The 15492-nt window shown below is 39.9% G+C and overlaps 1 protein-coding gene across 4 annotated transcripts in view; it reads right to left on the reverse strand.

Annotated features, from left to right (window-relative positions):
- ZFP14 (ZFP14 zinc finger protein) overlaps positions 1-15492 on the reverse strand; it is a 126594-nt gene that overhangs the window by 34100 nt on the left and 77002 nt on the right. Inside the window, exons 1-5 of one of the 4 annotated variants that reach the window (XM_077773747.1) lie at positions 10538-10567; positions 4697-4783; positions 2843-2921; positions 1516-1642; positions 370-465 (exon numbers count right to left, since the gene is read on the reverse strand). The exons of 1 other annotated variant lie outside the window; for it this stretch is intronic. In XM_077773747.1, the coding sequence (XP_077629873.1) occupies positions 370-465; positions 1516-1642; positions 2843-2872 (253 nt within the window). In that variant the 5' untranslated portion in view covers positions 2873-2921; positions 4697-4783; positions 10538-10567. Of the gene's footprint in view, positions 1-369; positions 466-1515; positions 1643-2842; positions 2922-4696; positions 4784-10537; positions 10568-15492 lie in introns of those variants that run through there. 2 more of the 4 variants (XM_077773750.1, XM_077773748.1) reach the window with 2 other exon arrangements.

The raw sequence follows: 15492 nt of genomic DNA on the forward strand, positions 1-15492 counted from the left end.
AAAAAAAAAAGATTTTCATTTGGGGGCGCCTGGGTGGCTCAGTTGGTTAAGAGTCTGACTTTGGCTCAGGTCATGATCTCACGGTTCGTGAATTCAAGCCTCATGTTGGGCTCAGAGCATGGAGCCTGCTTTGGATTTTGTGTCTCCTTCTCTCTCTGCCCCTCCCCTCCTTGCACTCTGACTCTTTCTCTCTCTCTCAAAAATAAACAAACATTAAAAAAAAAGATTTTAATTTGCTTCCCAGGTCTCAGGCCTTTTCTCAATAGGCCATGGGCTCTCAAAGAGAGATTTCCAACAACCTCTCAAGGCTAACAGGTTTAGCTACTACCTGTGGTTGTTAATTCCCCATCCTGCTAGGCCCTCACTCACCAGGGTAGGGTCTTCTGGTCCCTTCCCTTACAACCATCCAGGGCTCCTTCCCTTCATCCAATAAGGTAATCACATCTGGCTTAGAAATGGAAGGTTCTGTTTAAAAGGTAATGTGACATGAAACTGTTAAGTCCAAATGTCAGGTTCAAATTTGGCTAAATTTGTCATTAATTACAGATCAAAATGATACTTTATAGAGCCTAAGAGTAAAGGAATACAAGGGAGTTGAAGAGCACTCATATTATGATAACCTCAGGAATCAATGGTTAAGAACAGGCCTTAATATAATTTAAACTCATCCAAACTCTTCTGAGAGGTGGTCAGAATCTAGATCCAGTCTGCCTGAGTTCAAATGCTGCCTTTGTTGCTGTGTTACCTCAGCAAATTATTAACCTCTTATGCCTAAGTTTTCTCATCTGAAATGAAGATAATGCAAGTATATTTCTTACTGAGTTGTGATAATTAATAATGTACAATACTCAGAATAGTATCCAAGCACAAGTATATGCAGTTATATGTATATATACATTTAGTAGGTGCGTGTATTAGTTTTTTTATTGTTGTTAATTTGCTGAGAAGAGAGTATCTTCCTGAGACATCTTCTGATCCTTTATAGGATTATCCATTCAATGTTAAATGCAAAGTTCTTAGATTTTAAATTTCAACCACAAAGCAGGTAGAACTGAATATGTCTGTTATTGGAAAAAGAATGTGTTTACTTGAATGAACTTTGTGGATCCATTTCATACTGTGTAAGTTCTACAGACTCCCCCTGGTGTTTAGACAGACTCAAACCCCTGTGTTTACGTATTCTTCTTGCAGGTGGATTAGGAAAGAGTGGTAAGCATTTGTATCAAATCTGGGCTCAGATATAATATAAAATCTGATTTCTTAGACAATGCTTCTGTTGTAAGCAACTGAGAATTCAAACCCAGCCCCTTGGATATCAATGAAACAAGGAAATTACAGAGATTGAAGAAAATATGAAGGATATAGCAGGATGAAAGTGATGAAGTGGCCTATCTCCAAACTAACAAAGCTGAAACCATTCCTTTGGAACACAGAGAAAATTATCTCGTTTCTCAAATTATAGTTCTGAAACTGGCAGTAGAGAAAGCCAATATAATTTGGGATAAATAGCCTTACCTAGTGAGATGAAATTACTATAATTCTCCCACATCACATCCCTGTATAAGTCTCTCTGAGCCGAGTCCAGAAATTCCCATTCTTCCTGTGAGAAGTCTATGGCCACATCTCTGAATGTCACTGAACCCTGGGGGGAAAAAAACAAAAACAAAAACTCATGTACCACCTGTGAAAATAAATGAAATATTTTTTAAAAGAAAAGAGAGGAGATCGAGGACTGCAATGCAGAGAAGGAGCCACATAACAAGCAAATAGGGTAGTGCTGAAAATATATGTGTAGGGGACAGTAAGAAAATTAGCATCATTGAGGCACAGTGCTATGTGTCTTGAACAGTCCTCTGGCTGAAGATAAGATTAATTTTCTACCTCAAAATATCTGGAAATGAATAAAATGACCCCCCAAATTCCCAATTAAATGAAACAGTACACACAAGCCTTTAGCAAGCTATGTGTCTCCACCACAAATTCATGGGAAATAGGTCTTCCACTTTCTTTGCCCTTTAATGATCATGAAAAAAATATTGATAAAAACAGCTCCTAAATGTACTACAGTATCTCTTCTAAGAAAACAGACTCAAGTTAATCATAAAGTCAGATTTTTCCCTGTAAGGACTTTACTTCTTTAGTAAACTTTAAAATAATTGTTACATAGTAGTCCACATTTTTAATATATCAGATTCAACCTTTCTCTTTTCCTATTTAGATATTTTATTTCCATACAATTTCAAAAATCTTCCTCAGCCTTCACAGCCTGCACTGTCTATTACTTATGCATCTGGATGACCTTCTTACTCTTTATCATCTACCATCCCTCACTGAACACCCTTCCTCATTCCTGATTTAGAGGATACTGAACCATGATGGTATCACTCTGGACCAGTGGTTTTCACTAAGGAGTGACTTTACTCCCCAGAAGACATCTGGCCTTGTGTGGAGACAGTTTTGGTTATCACAACTTGGGGAAAAGGGTATGAGTGTTACAGGCATCTAGCTGGTAAAGGTCAAGGATACTCTGAGACATCCCACAACGTAGAGGACAGCCCCCACAATAAAAGATTCTCTGGTTCAAAATATCAATACTCCCACAGTTGAGAAACCTTGCTCTAACCAGTACATCCTGTAAAACTACACAAGGGACTTTTCTCCTGGTATTCTTCTCTTAGGGTTTACTGGAGATGATTCTTGATCTATTTGCAGTTCTGCTCATTACCTCTGAATCACCCGTGCTGGTGAGGGAGAGATCCCTTACCCTAACCAGGATGAGGTGGCTCAATACTGGGTGCTGGACAGATGAGATTGACAGCATTTATTAGACATGTATACTCACAGCCTGGGGGAGGAGGACACCACACGTCATGCAGGGCCACACAGGGGTTGCACTCAGGAATGGAGTGAACAAGCAGGGTCTGTGGGAGGCAGGCTTTGTAGTAAAAAGAGGGTGAGGTGTCCCTGATTCCCATAGAATGTGATCGGCTTGTCTGAATAATTCTGTGTGCTGGCAGGGAGGTGAAACCCTTCAGAGTGAGAACCAGGAGGGGTTTAGGTCATCTGCCTGATAGGAAAGCTAGCCAGGGGGGAGTCTTTTCTGCTCTGGCAAGAGCCAGGGGAACTCACATTTAGGCCTCTGGAGCCCTGATAAAGGTATCAGGTCAGCACATGAAATTTTAGGCATTATAATACAAGGCCCCAATTACAGCCCTGCCTAATCCACCCAATCCGAAAAGCGTTTCATACCATGAGATCTCAACACATAAAGAGACTGAGACCAGCCAATAACCAAATCTCATCATATGTACTTGGAAAACTCAAGTCTGTGGAGAAATCTGGAGTTTTCCCTGTAAGCAGTCAAAAAGGACCGAATTCTCTTTCATCAAACCACAGATCTTCAGGAAAAACTGAAAGCAAGGATCTCCCACTTAATATCAATAACCCATCCCTGAATATCAGACACTCTGATACTACATTATTAAACAGGTGCCTATTTTCCCATCACTTGGAAGCAAAGAATTACACTGCATTATACGTCAATTCCAAGCCTCCAACTAGCTTCCATTTCCCTCCAGTATAGAATTATAGTACACAAGGGTTATTGCACACATACCTTTGGCTTTTGTATTTTGTCTCTTTTACTGAATTCACTTTTCTGTACTTGCTTTGTTTTTTTCCCAATAATTTCTTTAATACTTTCCCATCTTTTTAGAAACTCATTTTATACTATAGAGGAGCTACATGGTAAGTACATTATGAAAATGCATTTCTAACAAGAACGTTAAGAGCAGGATGTCTCACACTTAGTATGATGCTCTGACACCTCCTTTATCACCAGCAGCACCAGAAACACACATCCCCTTTAATGGTGTCTTCATGCATCTCAAAACATCTGCAGACGGTTCTAACAGTCTAGCAACTATATTTGAAATATGAGATTCTCCCACACATTATTTTTCACTGAAAAAAGGTTGCACTGAACTATGTAATTTCACTTATATGAAGTTCTAAAAACAGGCAAAATTCATTTATGGTGTTAGAAGTCAGAACAGTGGTTATATCTGGGCTGGGTGGGTAGGGAGTGACTGAAATAGGGACATCTGAGGTATTTGTAATATATTCTCTTTCTCAACCTGAGCGCTGATAGCACAGATGTGCTCGATTTATGAAAATTCATTCAGCTACGCACTTATGGCTCATGCACTTTCCTCTATGTATGTTACATGCCAATAAAAAGTTAAAAAAACTTTGAAAAGATGTCAAATTGTGTACTGGGGACACAAATTTTTCCTACATATAACCAGACTAAAAATCACTGTATTCAGAGAAATAGACTTTCTCTGAAGTTTAAATATTGAAATCAAAAGCTGTTTATTGGGAAATGTTAACAAAGGGACATTCTGCAGAGAATGCCTGAATTTTTCTCAAGGCATTTCACTTTTGCTCACTCATGGCTCTTGACAGAAGATTTTGTAGTAGGTAGGAGACGGTCCACATTGGTGGATAAAATGGGAAGTGCATATAAAAAGGACACTGGGCTGTCTGTCCCCAACCCTCACTGGAATGAGAGGAACGACAGCAACTTTCTAGGTAAAGTTCTATTAAATAAGAAGTTTCACGATAAGGAACAAGTATGTACACATGACCTAGAGATCAAGAATATTTCAAGAAGGAAAAAAACTCATTAACTTACATGGGCCATGGTTTCAAAATGCAAGAACTGGTCAGTCCTTTTCAAGATCTCTCTGTTGGAGAACCGCAAAGTCCAGATAAGCCAGATCTGGAAGCAAAAGAGGCCATGAAACCAAATGTAACTCAGGGATTCCAAAATGACTTAATGTTAATATGAGATTTTTTTCTTTACCATTCCGACTTCCTAACTGTTCTCCACCACTCTACCCACCCTGCTCCCATACCCACGAAAACTGGAGGAGAGTCTAAGTCTGAAGAAATCCAGGCCCTGAAGGAACCCAGCTGAACAATGATGGATTTGGTATAGAAGCCCAAGTACTTCTTGTAACCAGTTGTACCAAGTACTTCTTGTAACCAGTTGTAACCAAGTACTTCTTGTAACTTGGACTTGTGACCAGTTTCCTATCTAGTAATGTGGATCTGGTCCTGACACTGGACTCCTCCTCCCTCCAGTACAAATTTTCAGGGCTGAGAAAAGGCCATACCATCTATATATGGCCTCTTGAGCCCTCCAGGTTCCTGCCTGAACTTCCTAAATGTGAAGACTGAAAACCACACAGATTGAGCCTGTTTGCTGCCACTGTAAAACTGCACTGGTCTTTCCTCAGCCAAGACCACTCACTACTCTGTTTCCCAATCAGGACCTCTCGTAACATGACCACCTGTGGACCTTCCCCCTCTCTTTTAGTATCCAAGGTGGGATCCCTATCACTGCAGTCAGTCAGCTGCCACCATTCATTGAGAACTGTTACGTCCTGGGTGCTTCATATACATCACTCGATGACCCTCAGCACTGCTCTGCAATGTAGTCTCATCTCTCACGAGATCAGGAAACCAATGCTCAGGGAGGAAATCATTTGGCCAAATTCACAGCTTTTAAGTGGCAAAGCTTTGTTTTCAGTCCACATTTCTCTAACTAAAATGCCATCTTTCAATTTTGGTTTTTGCCTCTCAAGACTACATTTCTACTTCATTGAGAGGAACCTAACCAAGGGCAATTCAATAAAAAATAGAAATAACCTTCCAAAAGATACTAAACCTCAGTATTAGTTACGAAGATGTGTAGAAAACAAACAAAAAAATATATTTTTACAGTGACATGACTGGGAGGTCTAAAGGACTGATGATGTCCCCTATTAGCAACGTCATGAAGAAATGGACACTACATTGGCCTAAATTTAGAACTATGTATGGCAGCATTTACATGTTATAACCACATAAACCCTGTGAACCAGTTCCCAGAGCTCTACTTGAGACTAAAGGAACTACTCAGTTGTTGGAGCATATGACTTCAGCTCAGGATCATGATCTCATGGTTCATGAGCTCGAGCCCCTGCATTGGACTCTCGCTGGCAGTGCAGAGCCTGCCTGGGATTGGGGTGTCTGGGTGGCTCAGTCGGTTAAGTGTGCGACTTCAGCTCAGGTCATAATCTCATGGTTTCATGAGCTCAAGCCCCCCATTAGGCTCTGAGATTACAGCCTGGAGCTTGGAGCCTGCTTTGAATTCTGTGGATCCCTGCTCTCTGCCCCTCCTCCTTTTGCGCGCGCACACGCTCTCTCTCTCAAAAATAAATAAACATTACAAAAAATAAATAAAGGAACTACTCACACATGTACATGAAGATGTCTACAGAGATATGCTGACAGATATAGTTTATAATGAATAAAAGCTGAAAAGAATCTAACTGGGGAAATGATTAAACAGTAGGGCATCTGTACCACTGAAAACCAGCCAAATATTAAAGTGATGATGTTGCCTAATTTTGATGAAACAGGTGAAGCCAGTGTGTTTAAAAAAAAAAATCCCAATGTGTAGCATTACACTATTTTGACAGGAAAAAAACCACATGTATGCCTAGGAGGACCAGTTAAAATGTTTACAGTAACAGCCAGCAAAACTCACCACCATATTAAATATATTAAAGTACACAAATACTCCAAATATGGAAAGATTTTCCCATTTCAAGGTTTTCTTTTAGTCTTCTGTTGAACTGAGAAAAAAAGTTCAGGATGTTCTAAGTAAGAACAACTGTGTTTTTCCCAAGTGACTTCTTTTTTACTTCACTTTCTAATTCATGAACCACATCTATGATTGCATTTCCCATGTATGCTGGAGTACAATCTAGAAATCAATGGTAAAAAGTCTCTGACTTTTAAGTACTTCAGTCTTTTAAGTACTGATGGTCATCTCATCACTGCTTCCTTTCACATCTTACTGAGAAATGACTTGACTTTGCTTCTGAGCCAATCCACTGGGCTAAGATGCCTATGAAGCCTCCAATGGCTATAGGATTTCCTTGTCCTACAAGTCTTTGTGTAAAACATCCTTAAAATAAAAACTGTGAGACACTGTTAACTACATTGGAATTAAAATTAAAAAAAAAACCTCTATGTGACATAAATCTTTTTTTTAATAAATTCTTTTTTCTTCATGTTTCAGTTCTTTTTAAGTTTGTTATTTTCTTTAATGTTTATTTATTTTTGAGAGACAGAACGACAGAGTGTGAGCAGGGGAGGGGCAGAAAGAGGGAGGGAATCACAGAATCAGAAGCAGGCTCCAGGCTCTGAGCTGTCAGCACAGAGCCCGATGCGGGGCTCAAACTCAGGAATGGCGAGATCACGGCCTGAGCTAAAGTTGGCCACTTAACCGACTGAGCCACCCAGGCACCCCAAGTTTGTTTATCTTAGAGAGAGAGAGAGAGAGCGAGCGAGCAAGCACATAGACAGGAACAGGCAGAAAGAGACACAAAATTCAAAGCAGGTTCCAGGCTCTAAGCTGTTAGCGCAGAGTCTGACTCAGGGCTGGAACCCACAAACCATGAGCCAAAGTCAGACATTCAACTGAATGAGCCACCCAGGAGCCCCAACATAAATCTTACTGTAGGAAATCCATTACCTCCAGACCTCATAGCTTCAGTATAATCTGGGCAAAATTTGCTAATTCTTGCTGTCATCAGATTAGTATCTCTTCCTTCAATCATGATGGGTTATTGAGTAAGACAGGGAGAATTTATTTTTTAATGTTTTTACATTTATTTATTTTTGAGAGACAGAGAGAGACAGATTATAAGTTGGGGAGGGGCAGAGAGAGGAGACATAGAATCCAAAGCAGGCTCCAGGCTCTGAACTGTCAGCACAGAGCCCGACGCGGGGGTTGAACCCACAAACTGTGAGATCATGACCTGAGTCTAAGTCGGACGTTTAACCAACTGAGCCACCCAGGCGCCCCAAATTTTTTTAAGTATACATAATGATGAGACTTGGTATACCGTTAAAATTACTAATATGAACTTTAGTGTGACACTTCCAGTATATAAATCTCAGCTCTGATAGTTATTAACTGTGTGATCTTGGACATGTTACTTAACTTTTCACCCTTAGTTGCCTCCTATTAAAAAAAATGGCAATAATTATAAATTCTATCTCAAAGGGTTGTTATGAGGATTAAATAAGACACTACATATAAGAAAGCACTTACAGTAGAAATAAACATTAAAGAGAAGTCAGCTATAGCACTGAAGATGAAGAATACTATATACTTTTCTTCCCCTAATTATAAAGAAAATTATCTTCTGCTCTTTTCTTCATCCATAAAAAATTTGAGCTTCTTGGCCTTGCTCTTTCTTACAGCGCTAACTAATAAATTTCAAACTTCACATTGATAAGCAATTTCTCCTGATTAAAAACAATTTACAAAAGGGGGTATGTGGACGATGAAGCAAATATGAATTATAACATAAGAGGAACAATAAAATCTACTGAGCGCTCTTTTTGTCAAGCATTATCTAAGGACTTTATTTTATTTATTTATTTTTTTTGAGAGAGAGAGACAGTGTGGGCAGGGGAGGGTCAGACAGGGAGGGAGAGACAGAATTTTTTAAAAAACATTTCATCTGAGCTGTCCCCACAGAGCTTGATGTGGGGCTTGAACTCACGAACTGCGAGATGACGACCTAAGCCAAAATCAGACACCCAACCGACTGAGCCACAAAGGTGCCCCCTAAGGACTTTATATATTAATTCGTCTATTCATAGCAATCCTATACAGTAGGTTCTGTCATCATCCTCTTACAGATGAAGGAACTGTGACACAAAGAAATGAAATAAATTACCCCAATTCACCCAGCTCTAACCTGGCAGTTTTAGGACTAGAACACTGGTAATTTAGTGCCATAACTAAACTACCTATCATAAGACCACATAAATATATGGCATGAAACAACTCATGCTGTCAAAAACTTCAAACCATTTCTTAAGTTTCTACCAGCATCTTCCATTCCCTTCCCTTGTTAACAAAGTCCTCTACCTTAAAAACCCTGTCACATTGCAATTCCTTACAAGCCTCAAAAGCAGAAAACCCTGTCACCAATCAAACCTTCTCCAACCTTTCCCTGCTTCTGAATTCAGGGCACAGGTGAAGATCTAAGACACCTAGCATATGATTCCAACTAAACTGTAATCCTCTCAACAAATCAAAGCCTAAAATAAAGCTCTGCAGTTGGCCTCCCTTCAGGAGGTTTACTTGCAAGCCTTTTAAATGATTAGAAAGCAGCAGCTCACAGGGGAATTAAACAACTGCCAAATGTTCATGTGAATACCCACCGGAGAGGAGGCAGGAGGTAACCTCATCACCCCTATCATTCACTGGGAAAGAAGAGCAAAGCTCCAGGTCTATGGATAGGATATTTCCTGTGTTAAAGCCTAACCTGGAACAAGCCTGTATAGTCCAACAAAATCAGGTTTATTGACTTAAGAGAGGGAGGAAATTCCACAGGAAGGGTTGGAATGCAATGGAGGAGAAGAAAAGCTCTTTTGTAAAGTGCTGAGTTCCAACTGAAGGACTCTGAAGAGGATGTATGGGAAGAGGGGAACAATTTTAGAATGGTTGCGGTTTCTGAGGTAAACTAGGAAAGGTTGGGATTAATTGGAGATTAAGTGCTATCTTGAAAGGAGGGTAGTTTAGCAACTGGATAGCTCCAGTAATAAAAAAAAAAAAAAATAGCAAAGCGAGTGTGGAGCATCACTGGTAAAACAGCTGTGATCTTTCAAAGAGGGAGTTGTTATTGCATTTTACAGTTACTGGATGAAATATTACTTTCTATTTTGCAGCTGCCTTTATCTGTCTCCTGTCTCCCAGCCTGATTTATGCAAATGATTTTTCTCTTTTCAGTCCGCGCTGATTTTCTTTCTTTCCCCAGATACGCAAAGGTTTCAAACCATGCACAGAAAAATAAGTTACATTTCACAGAACAAAGAAACACAAATTCGTCCCGATATACTTTAGATAGACAAATAGATATAGACATTAAAACGGTCATTTCCTCCTTTTTCTCTTCTTCCTAATGATCAGCAGGATTGGGGGGGGGCGGGGGGAGACAGGAATCTTGAGACACTGAGCTTTTCTTGGAACTCACCCCAGCCTGGCTAACTCAGAACACACCCCCGCTATCACATTTGCTCCCACCATCCACCACGCACATAACCCGGTGAAAATTAGGAGGGAGCCAGGTGTAAAGCTCAAGTACAAAGGCCACGTCTAGAATCCGTCTTCGAGCGTCCTTACAAGGGAGCTCTGATTAAGCTGTGGTTCTCAGAGCGGCGGTTCTCGAGACCGCGTCTTTTTGTTGGGGGGCCTTCACTCTGGGGTTCCTACATGTAACTCGGAGCCATTCTGGGCCGAGAGATTTGTGCGGCACTTAAGCGGAAAGGGAAAGGACTCAAGGCACCCAATGCCCAGTAGCGTCACAAATCCCACAGTCACGGCAACCCAGTTCACACAGAGGCCCGCGCCGCCCCCGCGCCGCCCCCGCGCCCATTTCCTCAATGCACGCGACCAACTCACCTCTCGGAGCCGACACCAGCAAGAAAGCCGGAAGGAAACTACGAGCAGAGGCCTGTGGGAACTGTAGTCTTCGGTAAGGAGAGCCCGGCCCCGCCCCAACTTGTTGCTTGGAATGCGCAAGCGCGAATGCTAGCTAGCCGGAGAGAGCGAGATAGCCGGACAGCACTTTGGGTTTGTAGGGGGGCTACCAGGGGAGGGGCTTTAAGGCTGCCTGGGGCTGCGAGCCAGGCTTTGTGTTTGTAGCTGAGGAAGCCTTCGTATGGCTTAGAATGCACTTGGCACCAGCAAGCACATAATGTATGTACTAGGTGCACAGCAGGTGCTTAATATGCCCAAATATATACACATCAAGTACTTAATAAAAACATCCCCAAACCGTAACAGAACCGGGAGCAGGACGACACGGAATGGTCCCCCCGTGCTTGCTCACGCTCCCGCCTTCCACTCCTTCCTTCCTCCTCTCGGTTTTTCTCCTTCCTGCAGTTGTGAAGATATTGTTCTATAAATTGTTAGGTTAAGGTGGTTGATAAAATTGTCCCCTCCTTATCGGCGCCATTTCTTTTTCCTCAGTTTCAGGTGCCGGCAGTTGCCTTCCGGAAGCTGACAATCCTTTGGGGAGAAGGTCAGTAGTAACCTAATGCTGTGTTAGAATGTGTACGTCGTTCACCTCACTTCATTCATTACTAGGCATTTTATCAAATCACATCATAAGAAGAAGGGTGAGTACAATACAATAATATAGTTTAAGAGAAAAAGACACACGTAACTTTTATTACAGCATAGTGTTATAATTGTTCTATTTCATTATTATTGTTAATCTCTTTCTGTGCCTGTTATAAATTAAGCTTTATTATAGGTATGGATGTATAGAAAAAAGGTGTGTGTGTATATATATAGCGTCCCTTGAGGGTCTTGAAATGTGTCCTCTGAAGATAAGTTGGGGGGATGGGGGGACTATAAGGTGTGTCTATTACTGTTTTTCCTTTAGTTCTATCAGGTTTTGCTTCAAGTATTTTTGAGCTTTGTTACATATATGTATATACATACATATATTGTCTTCCTGATGAAGAGGCTTGAAAAATGAACATTAGGAAGAGTATCTTCAAAAATTTTTCTCCGGTCGCTAATAATTGAATTCGTCATGGTGTGGGTTTGGTTCAGGAAAGAAATGTGAAGCCCATCAAGACTTACCCACCACTGTAGCATCCTCCCCATTTCAGATATTTTGATACAGTAGTTCTCTCAAGAATATAAAACTTTAGACATTATTTGAAAATGTCAAGGCCAATCTTATTAAGTCTCATTTTGCAAATAGGAGAATATATGTGAAGTAGGAGATACATGAAAATACAGTTCTGGATTTGTCTATTTCTCCCTTTAGTTCATTCAGTTTTTATCATGTATTTTTAAGCTGTGTAAATAGTGTATGCACGTTTATGATTGTGTGTGTTCCCAATGAATTGATCCTTCTATTATGAAATATTTCTCTATGTCTCTTGTCTTTTTAAAAAAATTTTTTAAATGTTTATTCATTTTTGAGAGAGAGAGAGACATAGCATGAGCAGGGGGAGTGTGGTAGGAACCCCTCCCTAAGGAGAAAGAAAAAATTGAAGAAGAGAGAAGGGAAGACTTCAAGGTCACCTAGATATGTGTCCAGCTGCCTACATCCCCCATGTTCTTGTAAACTGAAACAACTTAATCAGACTGCATGTTTATGTGTATTACCATATATGGGAGACAAAGAAATAAAAAATGTATAAAAAAACCTATGCCATATGATGTGGGCCGCTCAGTTCTTTTGGGTACGAACCCAACTGAGCGGTGCCGGCAAAATAAAGTTGCTTCCTGGAAAGAAAAGTCTCGGTGTCACGACTCTCTGAGCGAGAATCCTGCAACAGGAGGAGCAGAGAGAGGGAGACACAGAATCTGAAGTAGGCCTCAGGCTCTGAGCTATCAGCACAGAGCCCAGTGCAGGGCTGGAACCCACAAACCATGAGATCATGACTTGAGCCACAGTCAGATAGATGCTTAGCTAACTGAGCTACCAAGGCGCCTCTCTATGTCTCTCTTTCTCTCTTTTTTAATGTTTTATTTCTGAGAGAGAGAAACAGCGTGAGCGTCAGAGAGAGAGGGAGAGACAGAATCTGAAGCAGGCTCCAGGCTCTGAGCTAGCTGTCAGCACAGAGCCCAACGCGGGGCTCAAACCCACGAACCGTGTGATTATGACCTGAGCCGAAGTCGGACACTTAACCGACTGAGCCACCCAGGCGCCCCTCTATGTCTCATCTTAACATCTATTTTGTCTAGTATCAGTATAGTCACTACAGTTTTCTTACGCTTACTACTTGGCTAGTATATCTTTTTTAATTTTTTTCTTGAACCTACCTCTGATTTTATATTTAATATACATTTCTGGTAAATATCATGTAATTTGGGTTTCACATTTTTTATCCAGGATGACAGTCTCTGGCTTTTCATTGAAATACTTAGTCCAATTATATTTATGTTACTATTAACTTGGTTGGACTTATGTTTACTATTTGGTTGATATCTATTTGCCACATTTTTTATTAACTACTTTCCTGTCTTTTTGGGGGAATTGATAATTTTTTCTGATATATTTGAATTCTTCTGTTGGCACTTTAGCTATACCTTTATGCATCTTGTTAGAGGTTGCTCTAGGGATTAAAATATGCATTCTTATTAAACATAGTTTACTTAGGATTAATATTGTACCACTCCATGTAAAATATGAGACCCTGACAAATATGAGCAACCTGGCTGGCTCAGTCAGTAGAGCATCTGACTCTTGATTTGGGGTGGTGAGTTGGAGCCCCACTTTGGGTGTAGAGATTACTTAAAAAAATGCATAAAAATATGACTTTATAGTGATACCTCCATTTGCAACGCAACACCACGGGGTTCATCCAGCCTCCTTCTCTCCATATTGCAATTACCTTCTCCAGCAGTGACAAGCTTTGCTCCCATTATATTAACTTAATATCATAATAGATTTACTTTTTTTCTTGATTCTAGAATATATGAAGTAGTAATTTCAGAATTGCAATCTATATCATTGTGCAAATCATCCTACTAGCTAGCTATTTGTTTATGGTTGTTTGCTTTTTTCCCCCCATTCTGTTTTTGGCTGAGCGAATACAGTGAAGTTGTCTTTCAAAAGTTGCTTGGGTTAGGAACACCTGGCTGGCTTAGTTCGTAGAGCATATGGTTCTTTGTCTTGAGGTCATTAGTTTAAGCCCCATGTTGGGTGTAGAGCTTACCTCAAAAAAAGCTGTTTGGGGCGCCTGGGTGGCTCAGTTGGTTGAGCATCAGCCTTTGGCTCGGGTCATGATCTCATGCTCATGAGTTTGAGTCCTGCATGAGGCTCGCTGCTGTCAGTGCAGAGCCTGCTTCAGATCCTCTGTCCCTCCCTCTTTCTGTTCCTCTCCGTACTCATGCGCTCTCTCTCCCTCTCTCAAAAATAAACTTTTAAAAAAAGTTGCTTGGGTTAGCTTTTTCCCCTGTAGTGTGGGGAAATATTTGTTTCTGTTTATATTCCAATGTAGGGTCTTTCTTCTCTATATCTAAATATGTAAAACATTAACATGGTCCTCATCCCTTCATGTATTAAAATCTCCTATATTTTTGGGTCTCTTTATGGACTTTCTGTTCTATTCCACTGGTCTGTTCCTGCATGAGTACCACCTCATTTTGATTATTTAAGGACTTTTTAGTACTTTAAATATCTGGTAGGATGAGGACACTTTGGTAGCTTTTCTTTCTCAGTCTTACCTAAAACCTGTACTGCTACCACTAGGGATACTGTATATACTTCAGATGAAATGATCGACTGAACTGTCCCCCTCTAGTAATTGTCCTTCCCAACATCTTTCTCTCCATGGCCCTTATCAGAATCTGAAGTTTTCCTAGTTAGGTACTCACTGGTTGTCTGCTTCCCAGATTTTCCTGAAGATTGGGAATCTTGTCTTTAGTATCCACTAGCATATTGTCAAAGGCTTGAACACTCCATGGCATTATGCGCAAGCACTTTGTACATATTTTTTCCCATTAGCTATTCTGGAGGGTGTATACTTATCACATTGTGGTTTTAATTTTTCCACTTTCTTAATAATGAACTTGAGCAACTTTTAATATCTTTATTGTCCATTTGGATATCCATTTTTTTGAAGTGCTTATTTGAGTTTTTGTTTCCTATTTCCTATTGATTTTCTTTTTTTTTTTCCTGTTTGATTTTCTGTCATTTATTGATCTGTTGGGGTGCTTTACATATTGTGGATGAGTAGGTCAAATATATGATATATTTAATATTTTATTAACATTGTTTATATTATTAAATATTTAACATTTATATATTATATAAATGTATATATTTTATATTAACTTATATTACCATATACTATATCATATATTATATATGTAAATATAAAATGTATTCTCTCTGTGACTTTTTTCACTTTCTTGTTTTTTGCTGAAATAGATTCTTAAATGTAATATAGTAAAATTTATCATTTTTCTCCATATAGTTAGTGCTTTTTGTATTCTATTTAAGAACTCATGGCTATCTCAGCATTATCAACATAACCAAACTATGGAGAAAGCCCAGATATCCACTGACTGATGAATGGATAAGGAAGATGTGGTATTTATATGTGATGGAATATTACTCAGCCATCAACAAGAATGAAATCTTGCCATTTGCAACGATGGGATGGAGCTAGAGTGTATTATGCCAAGTGAAATAAGTCAGTCAGAAAAAGACAAATACCATATGATTTCATTCATATGTGGAATTGAAGACATTTTATGAAATGTCCTTCCTTGGCAAAAGTGGAAGTTAGTACACTATGTTGATCCCCCAGTTCTTCAGTTTCTTTAAAATTTTTAATCATCTTTGAAACCAATAGTGTGGTGAACCTAAGGCAAGAATGATCCCT

This window comes from Crocuta crocuta, unplaced genomic scaffold, assembly GCF_008692635.1.
Source record: "Crocuta crocuta isolate KB4526 unplaced genomic scaffold, BGI_CrCroc_1.0 scaffold267, whole genome shotgun sequence".
NCBI classification, from domain to species: Eukaryota; Metazoa; Chordata; class Mammalia; order Carnivora; family Hyaenidae; genus Crocuta; species Crocuta crocuta.